The 19,047-nt window shown below is 48.2% G+C and overlaps 1 protein-coding gene across 4 annotated transcripts in view; it reads left to right on the forward strand.

Annotated features, from left to right (window-relative positions):
* The window catches only part of ARHGEF3 (Rho guanine nucleotide exchange factor 3), a 312,008-nt gene that overhangs the window by 27,481 nt on the left and 265,480 nt on the right, over positions 1 to 19,047 (forward strand). For all 4 annotated transcript variants that reach the window (XM_061396610.1, XM_061396607.1, XM_061396609.1 and 1 more), the window contains one exon: positions 7,162 to 7,254. In XM_061396610.1, coding sequence (XP_061252594.1) covers positions 7,211 to 7,254 — 44 coding nt within the window. In that variant the 5' untranslated portion in view covers positions 7,162 to 7,210. The remainder of the gene's footprint in view (positions 1 to 7,161; positions 7,255 to 19,047) is intronic.

Genomic DNA, 19,047 nt, shown 5'->3' on the forward strand with positions numbered 1-19,047 from the left:
AATCGCAACACCCTCAGGCCTAAGGACAGGCAGCTAGGAGCTGGACAGGACTTGAGCACTGGTGCTCTCCCCATCAAACCCTCCTCCTGGGATCTGGGATCCAACCTCCCACTGGGAAGACTGAGACTTGGGATGAGGACCTGAAAACTGAGGACCAGTCTCCTCTCCCTGTCTCCCCAAAGGAGCATGTGATGGAGGCCACTCGATGAGAACTGGAACTGTGGCTGCCACCAGGGCATGCTCAGCTCAGCCTCTCCATGCAGTTAAGCCATGTGGGGAGCCAACCACCGAAGCTGGAGGCTGCCTGGCCAGGGGCGAGTCCAGGATGCTTGTTGGAACATGTGTGATGATGGTGTTCGTTGGTTGTACCCATTCCATCACTGGGGCATCTTGACTTTGTGTCTAGAAATGTAACCCCGCGTCCTTGGGTCCCCAGCCTACATCTTCCTGAGAGAGTGACTTGAGGGCTCAGGTGGGTACTGAGGGAGCTTGCCTCTTGAAGCCTCATTTTATCGTGATGCTGGGGGTGGCCAACTCCCACGAGGGCCGCTTCATATCTTCAGGTGCGTGGCAATAGCCTCCAAGGTGCCCTGGTCCTGCAGCAAGTTTGTGTTGTCTTCCGTGAGAGTGGACAAGTGCAGTTGGTTGGATTTGTTCTTTCATCCAGGGAACTTGCATTTGTCAGCGTGCTCACAGTTGGCCTGCCTCTGCACCCAGTGTGGTCGAGAAGGCATGAGCACATATCGGGATTTGGGTGAGGGGGGAACATGGCAGGAGCACCAGGGAATCACTGGAGGACTGCGAAAGCCTGTGGGGATGAGAGTGGTTGTTTACAAAGTGTCCCTCTGAGGGTGGTAGTGGAGACCTCATTCCTAAACTCTTGGTCTCCGACTCTCTACCCTCTAGGACCTCACAATGTCTGGCTTCCAGGAAGGATGGAGTAAATAAAACTTGATAACACTGATCTCTAACTGAGTGCATCTTCTTGGCTAAACACTCGGGGTAGATTGTCTCATTTTGCCCAGAGGCGCAGAGCTGGCTGAGACCAGATCCCATCCGTGGTTCCCTCCTGCAGCCATGGCTGCGGCTCCCCTTGTAGCTGTCCGTCTCTCCAGTACTGCTCCACCACACTGTGCTGTAACCATCAGGGTTTGTTTTTTAAACTTTGAGACAATTTTAATAACCCCCCAAATACGTCAACTCTTTGTTTTTGTTCTTGTAAAACTAGTGGTCCAGATGTAACCGAAGCCCTCCCTAACCTCCAGCCAGTCCCACGCCCCTGCTCAGAGGCAGTGGTTTAGAAATGCCGTGTCCTGGGTAGTCTGCACACCCCAGGTGTAGGCACTCCCATCCATATCCACTCGGATGCTGCGGGCCAGTCTGTGGGAGGCTGAGGGCGTGCCGCCGTGTCTGCGCCGCTGGACAGAGCACCGTTTGGTATCTGAGTGAGGGGCCGGCCTCTAAGGGACAGACTGCACGGGCTCGAGCCAGCGGCCAGCACTGAGGGTCATGGCATGATGTCAGTGTCATTATCTCCACTTCAGTTTATCTCTGGCCAAAGCAGCCCTCGGGGGCGGCGGCCTTGTTTGCAGTCAAGGCCTCTGGGCCACATTCTTTGGCCATGTGAGAGGTGAGGTCATTGAGGGCAGGTGGCTCAGGGCGTTGTGGTCACAGCCCCCGTCGTCCAGTCTGTCTTCAACCCTGACTTTGGCTTTGGTCCTGAGGTTGGCGGACAAAAGAAGAAAAAATGTATCCAGCTCTCCGTTTTGATAAAAGCCTGGAGGACAGACCCTGACTGTGTGCTGATAAATGTTTATAACGCTCCCGAAAGCCAAGCATGATGCAGAGGAAGGAGCGGGTGGGCTTCTTCAAATCTCTCCAGGGGGTGTGTTCCCTTCTGAGGTCTGAGACTGAAAAATTATTTTGTGATGAGTCTTGATTTGTTACTTGTGTTCTGTGAAAGTTTTTTTTTTTTCTCCTTCTTAGTATATCTTTTTTTTTGGCGGGGGGGAGAAATGTCACATATTTATTAAGCACCAGCTGTATGCCTAACCCAACTTGGGTGGGATGTTAAGCAGAGTGGGGTCTTGGTCAAGGGCACCACGGGCCCTGGGGTCAGATCACATGGACTCAAATCCCATCCTCTAGTGATGACTTCTGGGGCCTTGGGCAAGTTAATTGGCCATTCTGTGCCTCCAACTCAAAAGAGGGATCGTGGTAGCACCCCCTTCATTGGTGGGAGAAGAAGAAATGAGGTCCCACTTGAGGAGTGCTGAACCTGATGCATGTTAGGTGCTCAGCAAAGGCAGCTGCGTCATTAGTTATTATGAACTAGCATTAGGCACTCACATGCAGCCAGAACTAGGAGGAGGATTGAACAGGCAGTTCCTGAACAGGAGAGACCTGATTTCCGTTCTTGAGAGTTTGTAGTCTGACTGGGGAGACTAGATTAAGGTGCTTGTCACTGTTAGCAATTACTGTGTGACAGTAGCAATTAAGAGCAGATGGTATGGTTTGTACTGCAAGTCCTGCAGAGGTTTAGGGGGAGTTCGGGGGGCAGGGGTTGTCAGGTGGGTGACAGGAGTGAAGGGGAGACGGAGGACAGTGCAGCAGGGGTCAGGGGGACATTCCAGGTCTGTCTGGTGAACAGCTACTGGCAGGATTGGGTATGGTCAGGAAGTCAGCTGGGATCTGCTTCTTCCAGAGGTGAAGTGGCACACACCTGTGGAGTGGAAATGTGAGAGAGGCAGAGACACTTGCTGCTGCATTTGCTCCTCCTTCTTCTTCCTCGCCTCCTCCTCTAGTTCTAAATGCATTCATTGGATTTTCATAACTGTTGACTCCAATGGTGGGATGCAAAGTTGGGGAATTTAGCACGTCTGTGTCTATACTGACTTATAGAAAATAAGCAGTGACCTTTTTGAGAGGACTATGGAAGACTCTGAGTTGAAGGAAATGGTAGAGTAGACAAACTTGACCTGGTTCTGCCCTCTCTGCAGACAGACTCATACAGCAAGTGCTCCTGTGTTTGATGTCATCGATTCAGTGTTGTCTCGTGAGCGTCATCCTTGTTGTGGGTAGCTGTAGACTGTACACTCTCATATGCTGGGAATTACCACCTTTTATTTCATTCATTCTACTGTTGATGAGCATTTGGATTTGCTTCTGATTTTGGGCTGGAGGTGAGGCAAATAATGGCCCCTCAGAAGTTATCCATGACCTCACCCCTGGTTACAGGTACCATTCCCTGGTAATACATAGGACTGTGTTACGTCATCTGGTGGAGGGACTTTGTAGGTGTGATTAAGTTAAGAGTCTTTTTTTTTTTAAATATTTGTTTATTTATTTGGCTGCTCTGGGTCCTTGTTACAGCACACGAAATCTTTGATCTTCATTGCAGCGCACGGGACCTTTAGTTGTGCCACGTGAGATCATTTAGTTGTAGCATGTGGAATCTAGTTCCCCGACCAGGGATCGAACCCAGGGCCCCTGCACTGGGAACGTATATTCTTAGCCACTGATCCCCCAGGGAAGTCCCGAGTTAAGGGCCTTGACATGGGGAGATGATTTTAAAATCTCTGGGTGGGCCAGTATAGATACAAGGATCCTTGTAAGAGGGATGCAGGAGCATCTGGTAAGAGGATGAGCTGTGACGATGGAAGTGGAGGTGAGAGAAGGTGCTCCACTGTAGGCTGTGAAGAGGAGGAAGGGGCCATGAGCCAAGGAATGCATGGAGAGCTGGAGAAGCAAGGAAGTGGATTCTCCTCTAGAACCTCCAGAAGGAGTGCAGCCCTGCTGACCCATTTCTGATCTCCAGAACCGTAAGATGACAAATAGCACCAAGCTGGTGATTGTTACAGCAGCAGAAGGAAGCTAATACAGGACCATTGTGCTGAGAACAGTACTGCTGAGAACATTCTGGATAATGTCTCATGGTCCCTGTAGGTACCTGGGAGCAAAGGCAGGTTGAGTAGATATTGCAGCCATCTTCCAGGGTGATTGGACCAGTCTGTGCTCCCACCAGCAGCAGGCTGTGTGAGTTCTGGTTGCTTCACATCCTCACCAACACTTGGTCGTCCTGAAAAGAGATGTTTCTCAGAGAAGAATTAGCCAGATTTGGTGTCCAGTGGAAATCTTGTAGGAAACTGATGCTGAGGAGATGCTGGTCACCACTGATGCAGGCCGTGGAGGAGGGGAGGTGGTGGTGCCAGTTTCTAGCTAGGGGGAATTAGGACTCCTCTTCCATGAAGGGACTGGCATAGCAAATGCTCAGTAGCTTTAGATTAATACAGAGCTTTCCAGCTAAAGAGTTGAAACAGCACTTACTTTCATGACTTGCTGATTACTCAGGGTGAGTGGTGGGTCTTGTGAGGTGGGGGAAAGGCCTGCGCTGTTCTACCAGCCCCTCAGAGTTTGAACACTGCCCTCACTTAAGTGTCCAGACCTTAATCACAAGCTCATCACAATCTCTGTGAGCTCCAGTTGTGCCGTCCCTCAAAGGGGTGTGATCCCACCTTCCCTGTGCGGCCGTGGGTGGATGAGAGGAGCCTTTGCATGAAAGCCCTGAGCTTCCTGCCCACAGGTAGGAGGTGCTGAGTCAGTGGTTGCCCTGGCCATTACCAGCAGCAGTACTGAGCACATACATTCCTGCAGAAGTTGACAATTCTGGGTTCAGAGTAAGTGTTCAGGGGCCGAGTAGACGCCTTGGGAGGGATCTGAGAATATCATCAGGGCATCCAGGGTGGGTGGGGGCAGTCCCTCTAGAGACACTGTCTCCCCACAGCCCTGAGACTGCTTTTGAAAGTATTGTTTATTCATTCATACATTCAGCCAGCACTGAGCTTTCCCTTGCACATTATAATACCATGGTTAGGAACCCCCGGAACAAATGCTTTGCCATTTGCTGTCTGTACAGCCTTTGACAAATCTTAACCCAGTTTTCCAATTCATAGAGTGAGGCAGCACCTGCTTCCTAGGGCTGGTGTGAGAATTTGCTGAGATAATCCATGTCAGTGTCTGCGCCTTGGGAATCCCTCAGGGCTGGGGTACAGAAATGGGTGTCCCAATCCCTGTCCTTACCTGCAGGCTGAAGAGCAGTGGTTTCTTGATGGCTCTGTACAGAAAACCTTCTCTAACACCAGGAGGTAAAGAATAAAACCTGACCCAGAACTAGCCAGTGGGCCCATGGAGGGCAGGCTCTGACCTCAAAGCTGCTGAGGAAATGTGACTTGGAGGAGAGTCTTCTGTTGGCATCCTTTGGGATGTAGGTGTCAAATCCTCTTGCAGCAGTTACTGTGCTGCAGAAGAGCTTGCCACGCTGAGCAGATGTGGCTTCCAGGCCAAGGTGAGGGGGACTGAGGTGTCTACAGCTGCAGAAGCGGCCACTGCTTTCTGCTCTGTCCCCTCACTGCAGGGATGCAGTGGCACCTCTGGGACTCTGAGTTCAAATCCCACTACCTTCCATCCCTCCTCCTTCCAGGAGCCATTATCTTCCTTCTTGCCTTTTTCTGGGTCCCTCCATGATGCACAGGCCTTAGCTGAAGGAGTTAAACTCTGAGGGAAGCCAGCCTCAGACAGGGGTCCAGATACTAAAAATATCTCATGGTGTGCTCTTTGCAAGTTAAAGAGCAGGGTTGAAGGCTGTGACTGTGGATTCTCCCCCAAACTGATTCTCCAGTGCCTCATAGTGCCGAGGTCCCAGGTATCTGGTCCTGTTCACCTGGATCTGAAAGTTGATCCACACGGTACTTTGATCTGGGAGAAGGCCAGACTCAGAGTAGAACACTTGGAGGAGGGTGGCACAGGGGGTGGGGAGGATTTGGCCAAGCGGCCTGTGATGCTCAGGAGTCATCGCAGCTGATGCAGTGGAGCTGGCCCGTGACAGCACAGCATGAAGGTCATGGGTGTCAGAACTCTGCCTGGACCCCCTTTTGTCTAGGAGGCTCCAGGCTAGGGACCCACACACCATCCCTCAACATGGCTTACACGGCCAGCTCTTACTGTGTTGAAACTGACAGCTGTTTCTTTGGTTACAAAGGAAGTAGCTGCTCAGTGTTCTGGCCGTGTTGTAGAAAGAGAATGTGTCTTTTAACGCTAGAGCCACACCTGGAGTGGTGAGGGGTGCAGCTCCTGAGACTGGAGAGGGAACCTCTGAGCTGTATCTCAGAGTCACCCTGGGGCAGGTGCTCAGGAAGTGGAATAGTGGGTGGAAACCTCCACCATCGGAATGTTCTCCCCAGGTCTGTCTATCCCTATCGGTTAGCCTCTGTTGCTCCTCAGCCCAGGCTAAAATCCTTAAATGCCGGTATGGCGCACATTCAGATGGCGTTTTACCATCCTGAGCAGTTGTTTTATGAAGTGAAGCTCACAGCTCATACTTGTGGGTCCCAGTGTTCCTGGCTCCAAACCACCTGCTCTGCCTTCAAGACATTTCACACAGGAAGAGATTACATGCTTATTAACACTTCTTCATCCATCAAACGCTGATGGAGTACCTGTTTGAAATGATGTGTGGTTTTACCAAAATTGTGACCCAGAGTAATTTGGCCTCACCTGTCTCCATAGACACACACTGTCCCAAGCTCCAAATAACCAAACTCACCCTCCGAAGGACCCCAGTGAAAATATTTAACATAGAGTCAACTTGATGAGAGTTTATCAGCCATAGGAACAAGAACCAATAGAACTTAAAGTTTTATTAAACTTAAAGTGACTTAAAGAACAAAGACATTTCTCTCGAAGATAGTAGTTCCAAGTTCAGAGGGCACCTGTGCTCCATGCAGAGTCACAGGCCCAAATGCCTTTTATCTTGTTGTTTTGTTATTTCCAAGTGCATTGTCGTCATCTGCGTGGTCAGAACTGAGTTCCAGCCAGTGGAAAGGATGAACAAGGCTTGCCCATGTCTTGAGACCTAGATGGAGAAGTGAAAATATCACATCCTCTCATATTCCATTGGAACTCATACCTGGCTGCATGTAGCTGCAAGGATGCCTGGGAAATGTAGTCCCCGATAAAACTCAAATAACCCGTGGGTGAAAGGGAGAATGGATTTTGATGGACGCTGGGCAGCCTTTGACACATTCCTTTTGTATGTATTTAATGCGTCTCTGTGTTAACATAAGTGCACCCAGGTTATAAGTGTTGGTTATTTTGCTTTTTCAGAAAGGAGACCTGGATCTGTGACACAGCGTCCGTGGACAACTCCAGAGTAATGAATCAGTGTGCCTTTAGAGGAATGGAAGAAAACACAGAAAGGTAAAGATTTCTTTAAAAATTAAAAAAAAAATTCTTACATGCAACATAAGTGCAGTTCAGGACTTTTTATGAGTCAGTGGAGGCCATCAAGAATTTGGAGATAGCAAAACTTCCATGCATCCCCTTTTCAGAGCTTGAATTCCTGACACCAGAGGAAGGATACGTTTGTCAAGTATGAGGGAATTTTTTCCAAAATTTAGAAGGAAGAGTTGGTATATAGAACTGATATGGTCCAGAATTAAATATCTGATTCTAAAAACCAAGGACGCTCATTCCAAGAAATAATGGGCTTCTGCGTAGATGTGTTGTTTCTGCGTTTGCTGGTGGTGAAGGCAGACCCTTAGCGCTCGGCAGTTACATCTTCTCTTGAAGTCATCAGCTCTTCCTCTTCCTTCCACCTCCTCTTTTTTTGTCCCTTATAAATACATACATTAGTTTAAATACTCAAGAAATGCATGCATAAGTTTTCCTAGTTAATAAAAGTGAAGTCTCCATTGAGCCTCCCCCCGGCCCCGCCATTTCATTTCTTGCACACACTCTACTCCTGTCTTTCCCAAAAGTAACCACTGTGACCTACCTTGTGAATTTCCTTCTAGAACTTTTTCGAGGTGTCAGTGTGTGTTAGTTGCTCGGTCCTGTTTGACTCTCTGCGACCTCATGGACTGTAGCCCTCCAGGCTCCTCTGTCCATGGAATTCTCCAGGCAATATGCATAGGAAAAAAAGTCATTCTTTCCTTCCTTCCTGTTCTTTAAAGACAGTCCGTCATGCAATGCTTGCTGGTCTATTCTGTACCCTTTGTAAAACATTCAATACTATGATTTTAAATGTTTTCAAGGCAGTACATGTGAAACTACCTTGTTTTGCTGCAAAGTGAGTATTGGGTCCATGGCAGGAGAATCTCAGTGTTTTCCTGTTGGTGGTGGGTGGGTGGATTCTCTCTTTTGCCCTTAATATTAATCGCAGTGCTTTGATGCACTTTCTGGTTTATGCCTCCAAGCACATGGGCAGACATGTTGGTTACTGATGAGTGAAGTTGTTGGGCCACCCCGTGAATGAGTTTAAGATCTTCATAAATATTGCCAGTTCATTCTCTAAGAAGCACCACTTACCCACAGATACCAGATTTCCCCTTTGCCCATCTCTTGCCACACCTCAGTTCTTCATGCTTTTTGATTTTTGCCAGTCTGATGGGTGAACAGTGGTATCTCTCCATAGTTGTAATTTTCTCCCCTTTCTCTGGGAAGTTCATCTTCTCAGGTCTCTGCATTTCCCAGTGGCCCCGGCAAGTGTCAGTTCTTACAGGACTCAGTGACTATCCTGAGGCCCAGGCCCCTGGGCAACCCGGGTCTTGCCCAAGAGTGGACACCTCTCTGTTTCTCTTCTGAAAAGCACCCAAGTCTGCTTTTCCAGGATTGGTCATCCCAGGATCACCTGCTTCTCTCCAGATCCTGGCAGGGGTTGTTGGGAGAGCCTTGCTTTGGATTTCTCTACTCAAACGGATTCATCCACTACCGTCACCATCATCCTTGGCAACAGTCAGAGTGTTTAGTCTGTGTCAGGCTCTGGGTGGATCACTTGGGTTACTCATTTAATTCTCACCACAGCCCTGTGAGATAGGGAGTTGTGTTGTTACCCCCATTATGTTTGTTAGGTGACATGAGGACAGAAATTGATTCAAAAACAATCCAAACAACAAGGGAAAATTAACAAATAACCTGTCTTGCCATGGAGCCCCAGGTCCTACCTATTGCTGTCACTTTGAGTGACAGACAGACGCATGCTTGCTCAGTGACGAGTTCTTCTGTGGTCATAGCTTATGGACCACATGGAGCCATCAGGCCCATGTTCATGGTGGCCTTGACCACACTCAGGGGCCTTCCCAGAGGAGAGTGTAGACGTGGAGAGTGTGTTTTGGGTTTTGTCTGCCTCCAGCATATGAACACGGGCTCTTGCATTTCACCAGCCCCTCTGCTCTGGTGCACAGTTGGGGTGATGATCCCACTCTTGCATTTCACCAGCCCCTCTGCTCTGGTGCACAGGTGGGGGTGATGGTCCCACCGGTGTTCGTCCAAAACACCTCCCTGGTAAGGGGCTTTCAGGGCGAGCCTATTTGTCATGGGAATGAATCTACTTGATTAGGATAAATAAGCCCACTGAGCTGTAGCCAGAGAGGAGGTTCTTCTCTTGCCCCCATAGACCTGATTAGTTATCCTCCCTTAAATGTTTAACTTTAGACCTTATTCTTAAAGCAGGCAGAGTGCAGTTTCAGAGGTCCTCCTGAGCCCTAGCCCCTGCCCCCAACTCCCCATAATGTTTCAGACACATAAACATGCACAGCCGACAGAGGTCCTAGGCTCGCTGTCTGGTTTCTTCTTCATCAGGACAGTGTGGAGCAGTCAGGCCTGAAGGGGAAATGATTGTCTGAGTTCACACAGACAAGCCTGGTCTCAGGCCTGCAGGGGCTGGGGCTCTGGCTCTTTACACAACATTGCAGCTACTTCTCATGTGATTATTAGGAGCACTTGTTCCCAAAATTGATTTTATTAACTGATAATGCCTTGAAGGAAACCAGCCCATTGATTAGTTAATTATTCATTCAGTGGGGATTTATGAAATATAAATGTGCAACTTAAGTAAGATGAATTCTCAGGGAATTCAGGGTTGGAGGGAGTAGGCTTTTGCACACACAATGAGCAGTGGTTAAGTGGAAAATTTTAATTCATCATTGGTCGATGGGGATAATAATAGTACCTCCTGCAATGGCATGTCCTGAGTTAGTCATAGTCAGGCACCTGGCCTGGAGTAAGCCCCCAGTTAAAGCATCTGTTTTCATTTTTGTTTATTTATATTTAACCCCACATAGAGTGAGGAGCCTAGGAAGATTTTTCCATCAGAAGATTGATACAGCCAGACTTGTGGTTTAGAAATGATAATCCATTGACATGATTTCTTATCCTATACATTATCACCTTTTTAGTGTCTACCTCACTTAACGGACTGTGAACTCCATGGGGCCAAGTCTTGGCTGTTTTGTTCACAATTGTTTCCCCAGTGCTTGGCAGGCAGTAGGTGCCCGCTGATATTTCTGGACTGACGGATGTAGGGGTCAGGTAGTGGTAAGGGGTGGACCCCGGATCCTTGAGGTGAGGTGCTGTGACAGAACCTGCCACTGAGAAGGACCTGAGCACCTGGAGCCAACCCCAGGTCCCCAAGGAGACCTGGAGGCCCTGCCCACAGACCTCACTCCTTTCTGAGGGGATGTCATTTTGCTCCTGAGCTTTATGGACATTTTGTCTTCTAAGCAAGTGACTTTATTGTGGGGAGACCTAGTCCCAAAGCATTTATTAACTGAGCAACCATTACTTGTCGCTTGTACTTCTGGGTGCCAACTCACAAGAACACAAGCTTTCTAGAAGAGGAAGCCCTGGGAATGCAGTTTGCTGCCACTATCAGTGATGCTGGTGGGATAGCGCCTCTGTTTCCTCAGCTGTGCAGTAGCGGGGTTAGGCAATCGGAATGTCTGATGTTCAAGAGGATTTTGAGGGGAGAACTCCTTGCTCTTCACGTAAGTCCCTCATATATATGGACTTGTGATAGCTCCTTGAAATGGATAGAAGGTTAGGACTCAGCCATGCTGGAGAAGTGGAAGGTTTTCATTTTCATTCATTCATTCGTTCACATGTCAGCCAGCCAGTCAGCCAGTGAACCTCCCATCCTTGTTTAGCAGCCCTAAGCACTTTGGTAAAATGTTCAAATACAGGGTCACTCTTTGCTTGCCGGGCCTGTCACTCTCAGGTTGTACAAATGTGTGTCTCTTTTATGAAAATAAGGCTCGTTTCCGGCTCCCTCATTTATTCCAGGGTGTTTTGAGCACCTCCTTTGTGCTGGCTTGGCTACTTTACTGACTTGTCTGGTGCAGCGACACTCCACGTCTAGTCCAGAGCCCTGTGCACAATAAGTTCTCAACCCGTGAGCGGCTTTAGTAGGCTGAACTGGCTAGAAAACAGAATGGTTTTTCTTTTGTTGTTGACTGCAACTTGCGGCGGGATCTTAGTTCCCTGACCAGGGATTGAACCTGTGCCTCCTACAGGGGAAGCATGTGGTTCTTAACCTCTAGTGGAAGTGGAAGTGGAAGTGCCAGGGAAGTCCCCAGGGTGATTAGTGGATGAGTCACAGCATGAAGAGCCGTATCCAGAATTGAGGTTTGCTGGGTGCTATGTTCTGTTTGCACGATCTAAGGGTAGGCTGCCTCAAGAGCCCTCACCTTAGACAGGCTCGTTTCACCGTTTGTTGTCAGTTGCTATCTTCTTGACCTGCTTATCAGTTTCCATCTTGTCCTTTAGGCAGGAGCTGTTTTGGTCACTGATTTTTATGAGCTTTTTGTTCACCGCCCAAGGGCTGTGGGGGCCTGCTCAGCTTCCTCCACCTCCGAAGTTCAACTGCTGACCTTGAGCAGCTGGCGTCTGCACTGTGCATGTGTGCATGCTCAGTTATTAAGTCGTGTCTGACTCTCTGCGACCCTGTGGACTGTAGCCCGCCAGGCTCCTCGGTCCATGGGATTCTCCAGGCAAGAATACTGGAGTGGGTCGCCGTTTCTTCCTCCAGGGGATGTAGGTCCTGACCCAGGAATCAAACCTGTGTCTCCTGCATTCCCTATATTGGCTGATGGATTCTTTACCACTCATGCCACCTGGGAAGCCTCTGAGAAGCTGGAGACCCAGCAAAAAGGAGAGTAACCCCTCCTGACCAGAGACACTAGCCTTCAGTCTCAAACTCAGCAGCCCTGTGACCTTGAGCAAGGCACTTCACCTCTCCAAGGTGTCTTCTTGGAGTTTCTCAGCATCTCTCACAGTCTGCTCCTCAGAGCATGATTGCCTCCAAACATTAATAAGCACTGAAGGGGAAAACGGGGCCTGTTGCCAAACTTGTTCGGCCATTGCTGACTTCGGCTCAGACAAGTGTGACCTTCCTCACAGGACCCAACAGAGCCTGTAAAAGGTCAGTGTGCAGGGAGGGGTCTTTTAAGGGAGGGCAGGGTGTGTGGTCCCCCACCCGCCACACCTGCTGTTGCAGGGATCACACCGGGGACATGCCCGACTGGAAGATCTTGAAGCTTCTTCCCAGTTCTGCACTGATGTCCCTGGGACAGAGAGGCATAGATGCTCGATATTTGAATGCTTTAGTGTTTTTTTTTTGTTGTTGTTTTTTTGATAGGAACTTTAAAATAATATTGTAGGCAAAAGATGGAAGAGGTCTTCCAGTCTCTGTCAAAACCTGCCAGTGATTGAGTGGAAAAGTGGAAGGGTCAGGTGTTTTCATGCCTGTGTTTATTCAGGCAGAAATTTTTCTGTGCAAAGAACACTCAGCTGCAATTACTCAGCCATTAAAAAGAATACATTTGAATCAGTTCTAATGAGGTGGATGAAACTGGAGCCTATTATACAGAGTGAAGTAAGCCAGAAAGAAAAACACCAATACAGTACACTAACACATATATATGGAATTTAGAAAGATGGTAACAATAACCCTGTGTATGAGACATCAAAAGAGACACTGATGTATAGATCAGTGTTATGGACTCTGTGGGAGAGGTAGAGGGTGGGAAGATTTGGGAGAATGGCATTGAAACATGTAAAATATCATGTATGAAACGAGTCGCCAGTCCAGGTTCGATGCACGATACTGGATGCTTGGGGCTAGTGCACTGGGACGACCCAGAGGTATGGTATGGGGAGGGAGGAGGAAGGAGGGTTCAGGATGGGGAACACATGTATACCTGTGGCGGATTCATTTTGATATTTGGCAAAACTAATACAGTTATGTAAAGTTTAAAAATAAAAAAAAAAAAAAAAAGAAAAACGAGTGTGCAGCATCTGCTCTGCCTCTCCTTGATTGTGTGACCTTGGGTGTCATTCTTCTCTCTCATATCGCTTATTGGCTTAAAAGAACGATTGGTTGATTGACGACTTTTCCTTTCAATCCTAAAATTTTAGATGTATATATACCTATGTATATATATTTAATTAAAAAATTTTTTGGCTGCCCTAGCTCTTTGTTGCTGTGTGTGGGCTTTCTCTAGTTGAGGTGAGTGGGTGCCGCTCTCTAGTTGGGATTCGCAGGCTTCTCTTTGCAGTGGCTTCTCTTGTTGCAGAGCACAGGCTCTAGAGCGTGGCTCAGTGTTTGTGGCACCTGGGCTTAGTTGCCCTGCTGCGTGTGGAATCTTCCCAGACCAGGGATCAAGCCCTTGCCCCCTGCATTGGCAGGTGCATTCCTAGCCACTGGACCGCCAGGGCAGTCACTGTAAGTCTTTGTAAGTCACTAAGGGCAGACGTGGTCCGTGTTGACTCCTCAGGGCAGTGCCTGGGATAGCGTCATCACTCACTAAACATTTGTTGCATAAATATGAAAACAGAAAGAATGCACTCCTCATTACATTCATTGGCATAAGCCCAGAGACAGGTTATTATTAAACGAGTGTTAAGGTAACTGAGTGAGTGATCTTCTTTGAGATACATGAAGACCCAGGGATGTTATTTTACAGATAAGAAACTGGTACTTTGGAAGGCAAAGTGCTGGGCTGGGGTCTTGTAGCCAGAATGGAAAAGCCAAGGCCCAGATTCAGCCTCCTAAGCCTCAACTTCTGCTTTGTTGTGGGTTTTCCCCACTAAATCATCTGTGTCCTTTATGTGGTTGCTGCTGCTGCTGCTGCTAAGTCACTTCAGTCGTGTCTGACTCTGTGCGACCCCAGAAACGGAAGCCCACCAGGCTCCCCCGTCCTTGGGATTCTCCAGGCAAGAACACTGGAGTGGGTTTCCATTTCCTTCTCCAATGAATGAAAGTGAAAAGTGAAAGGGAAGTCACTCAGTCGTGTCCGACTCTTAGCGACCCCATGGACTACAGCCTACCAGGCTCCTCCATCCATGGGATTTTCCAGGCAAGAGTACTGGAGTGGGGTGCCATTGCCTTTTATATGGTTAGAGGCATTAATTAGGACGATGTCCTGAAAGATCTGCTGTGAAGACACTGAAAAAGCTCTTCAGTTCTCCAGGGAGCCTGGCTAGCTCTCTACATGGAAAATTATAATAATGTCTTCCAATTCTGGGCACCTCCTGAGGGGCTTTTGAGCAGAATGCACATTATCTGCCTCCGTTTTGCAGATGAAGGAGTGGTTTTAAGTAGCTGCCCCAGTTCAGTTCAGTTCAGTCGCTCAGTTGTGTCCGACTCTTTGCGACTCTGTGAACTGCAGCACGCCAGGCCTCCCTGTCCATCACCAACTCCCAGAGTTTACCCAAACCCATGTCCACTGAGTCGGTGATGCCATCCAACCATCTCATCCTCTGTCGTCCCCTTCTCCTCCTGCCCTCAATCTTTCCCAGCATCAGGGTCTTTTCCAATGAGTCAGCTCTTCACATCAGGTGGCCAAAGTATTGGAGTTTCAGCATCAGTCCTTCTAATGAACACCCAGGACTGATCTCCTTTAGGATAGACTGGTTGGATCTCCTGGCAGTCCAAGGGACTCTCAAGAGTCTTCTCCAACACCACAGTTCAAAAGCACCAATGCTTCAGCGCTCAACTTTCTTTATCGTCCAACTCTCACATCCATACATGACCACTGGAAAAACCATAGCCTTGACTAGATGGACCTTTGTTGCCAAAGTAATGTCTCTGCTTTTTAATATGCTGTCTAGGTTGGTCATAGCTTTCCTTCCAGGAAGTAAGCATCTTTTAATTTCATGGCCCGCCCCAGTGTCACAGGTAATTGTTGGGATACCCGTGTCTTTGATGCTCTTAAGGGAGAAAGCCCCTGGCCTTCTAGCCACTCCCCACTGTTTCTTATCCGACTGGGACCCTCGTCTTACCTTGTCCTTGCAGGTGAGTGCTTGGAGCCCCTCTGCAGGATGGGGAGGGGTTGCCGTGGCTGCCCCAGGGGTGGGACTGGGCTTCAGCCGAGGGAATCCATAGAGGTGCAGACGGTGGGCGTTCGAGTTTCATTGGGAGCCCATCAACATGTTTCTTATTCCAGGCAGTCTCTTCATAATGGGTCCTGGTGATGGGGGAACTGCCAGGAGGATGTTAGACAAAGTGGTGACAATCCTTGGCCCAGTTGCTGAAGTTTTCCTAGTCTCGGTTTGCCATCCGTGAAGTTAAGTAACAGTGGCATTTAGGTCATCAAGTTGATGTGAAGGTTCAGTCTGGTAAGAAGTCCCTCACTTGAGGTCACTGGGCACCTGGTTAACACCTGGCGCATGACCTTAGTCTGTTATCAGCCTGTAAATCATTCTCCCACCAACTGCAGAACCGAGGAGGAGATGTCAGAGTTTTCTATGATGATCCTTATGGTGATCACCTTGGAAAATTCATGTAGCCGTTATTTGAGTACCCACCGTGTGCTCAGCTCTATCAGCACCCTGGGGAATGCAGTCAGATCTGGGCCTTGCTTCTGACATGGAAGGGGAGATGAATGTCTGTAACAGGAGACAAGCAGGGTTAAGGAAGGGCCTAGAGAGTCTGGCACATAGTGTGCACCTGGGAAGTGCTTAGAAACACTCCAACTGAAGGGGGCTTGGACGTGGTGCCAGGAAACAGCGCGCAAGCCTGGCAGGGGACGCTCACCCAGCCCCCGCCCTGCAGACAGGCGGTGACACGTGAAAAGCGGCACCCGTCCTGATGCTGAGTCCTCGCTCGGTGGGGCCATGTGCGTCAGTCTCCCTCCTGGGAATCTGATTAAAAAAAAAAAAAAAATTCCTCCCAGGCAAGAGCGTGGCACATTTCCTGGAGGAAAATTGGCCAAGAATTAGGCTTGGAGAGCTGTATGAAGCTAGGGGTGGGGGCATGTGAACCCGCAATGGTTGAAGCGCTCACTGTACCTCACAGAGGTACAGAACTGTCATGATGCATTTAAGAAGCACTGGCTCGTATTGGATGTCCTCTGGGTTTTGAGTGGAGGGAGTCTTAAGACTGTCTCTAGATGGGGGAAGAGGGTGGGAACTCGAGCAGGCTCCCTGTGTTCACTGCTTGGGCTTGAGCTGCTTGTAGCCTTTGTCCCACCCTGTGCAGTGCTGTGTGCTGTGTGCACACGAGCAGGAGCCAGTGTCTTCTGTAAGGATGGGGGTGGATCGAGGGCCTGCTATGTGCCAGGCGCTGCCCTGGGCTCAGGGCTAGATCTGGGACTGGTCGTTTTGCCCGTAAGGAAACTGCCCGGGGAGGTGATGTGCCTGGAGGTTACACAGTGAGTTTGTAGCAGAGATGGAGTTAGAACCTGGGTGTCCTGTAGCCGTGGATGCTGGCAATTAATGGGGCCGGGTCAGTGCCCAGTTGTGCTTTGGGAGGTTGTCCTCGTGATTAGGACTGAGGACCTTTTTTACCCGTCTGTCCATGTGAACAAGTAAGGAAAGTTTTCACCCTTTGCCTCGCTTCCCTCCTTGCTTTCCTCACTGTCCCCATTTCCCCAGGTCCCTGTGGTCCTTCCTCATTCCTTCGGCACCTCCCATACGCTTAGGATTTTTCCAAGGCAGCTCATTGTCTTACCTCCCCCGCCCCGTCTTGCTACCACTTTAGTTTTGGTAGTTGATGGGGTTTTGCCAAGTCTTAGTTTTCCACATTGTTGTAATCATAGTAGTTTTATGATACTTCTCACTTGGGTCAATCATTTTTTCGTTACATGGTCTTCCTGTGCATTCTTTTTTAAGGGCTGTATAATAGCCCATTCATGTAACAAATATTTCTTGAGTGGCTGCTTTGTGCCTGGCCCTGTCCTACAAATGAATGAGCAGGAACTCGATGCTGCCCCTGCCCGCATGGAGGTTCTAATTAGTGGGAAAGTCGGCCGTTAATCTCACAATCACTTGGGCAGAATGTTCTGTTACGTTACATAATGGTGTTGTGGGTGAGTTTTAATAACCTGTTTTGTACTCCCTAAAGCAAGTAAAGGGGAGTTTCACCTTTCCAGTGACATCTGAAAACACTTCCTGGGGTAGAGGAGGTGAGCATTCCAGGCAGAAGGCACGCTTTCACTGTTGTGGAAAATTTTAAGAAAAGTATAAAACTGTTAGTCATGCAAAAAGAATATTGTGCTTTGGATAGTAGGCATATTTTAGGTTCTGAAACAGTGAAGATCTAATCACTTGTGAAAGACCTAACAACTCCTTTCTTTGTGTTCTTTATCTTTTTATTATAGTATGTTATCAAAGAAACTAAGTTTTATCTTGTATTTTTTCCACCCAACTGTATATTTGGAAAATTTGTAAGAAAAGTTAACAGATTTTTTTTAAACCTAGATTTTATTTGAACGTTTTGCATCATTACTGTCTCTCTCCGTGTGTGTATATGTGTACACATATGTACTTTTCCCCCCCACTTGGAAATCCATTGCAGATGGATTACCTCTAAATACCTTGACCTGTAACTCTTAAAATAGGGGCAGTCTTCATATTCACCCACTGTTGCCCACCTCTGCAAATTAGCAATAATTTTAAAATGCCTTTTTTTAGTGTCAGTTGTTCTCTTTATTACATGTTTTCTGAATTTACATAAGCTTATTCCAGTGTTTGGGCTTAGTACATGATTCTAAAATAAGGAAGTGAAGATTTTCCCTGTGTCAATGGGGCAAGTCCCAATAGTTTAAAAAATTCTATCATGAGGTTACATTAACATTGCAAACAAGAAAATAAATTCTATTTCGAATACCAACTTGAAATCCAAGGAAGTATATAAATTCCAGTAAGTGGAATCTATTCATGGGTGTTTACGAATGGCAGGAGATCCAAAGGCCGGCAGTACTTCATAAATGCATCTAGTGAAGTGTGTAGAAACACAAGACAGATGATCTGCGTCCCATCTTCTGTTCATGTGGTTTTGTCATTTAGGCAAATGTGAGTCTAGGATGTCCTTGTCCTTTCAGTGGAAAGGGTAGTGCTGTCCAGCACGAGGTAGAGAACCCAACCTAGGCAACCTTTCACCTCCAGGTGAGCCGGAACACCTTTGCCCTCCTTTAGCACCATGTCATCGGAGAAGCTAATGGCACCCCACTCCAGTACTCTTGCCTGGCAAATCCCATGGACGGAGGAGCCTGGTGGGCTGCAGTCCATGGGGTCTCTAGGAGTTGGACACGACTGAGTGACTTCACTTTCACTTTCATGCATTGGAGAAGGAAATGGCAACCCACTCCAGTGTTCTTGCCTGGAGAATCCCAGGAACAGGGGAGCCTGATGGGCTGCCGTCTCTGGGGTTGCACAGAGGCAGACACGACTGAAGCGACTTAGCAGCAGCAGCACCATGTCATAAAGAGACATTGGCTTTTATCAGCTGTATTTCAGAAAATTTTTTTTAAAAGCTGATACACTTTCTTCAAGGAGGTTCATCTTCAGAAGCCTTGTGCACAGAACCATTTTATGATTGAGGGAAGAGGTGGGAGTGGATTTAGGGAACACAAGTCAGATGTCACTATTACCATTCAGAAATGAACTTGGTACTTCTCTTATCCTTCCAAAGACATCTCTCTCTCTCTTTTTTTAAAAATCTGTGTTCAGTATTAATTTTACTTCTTTGATTATTCAAGTCTCCTTTTATTTACCTGAGGCCTATAACATCTTCGGAGAAGGCAATGGCACCCTACTCCAGTACTCTTGCCTGGAAAATCCCATGGATGGAGGAGCCTGGAGGGCTGCAGTCCATGGGGTCTCTGAGGGTCGGACACGACTGAGCGACTTCACTTTCACTTTTCACTTTCATGCATTGGAGAAGGAAATGGCAACCCACTCCAGAGTTCTTGCCTGGAGAATCCCAGGGACGGG

This window comes from Bos javanicus, chromosome 22 (assembly GCF_032452875.1).
Source record: "Bos javanicus breed banteng chromosome 22, ARS-OSU_banteng_1.0, whole genome shotgun sequence".
NCBI classification, from domain to species: Eukaryota; Metazoa; Chordata; class Mammalia; order Artiodactyla; family Bovidae; genus Bos; species Bos javanicus.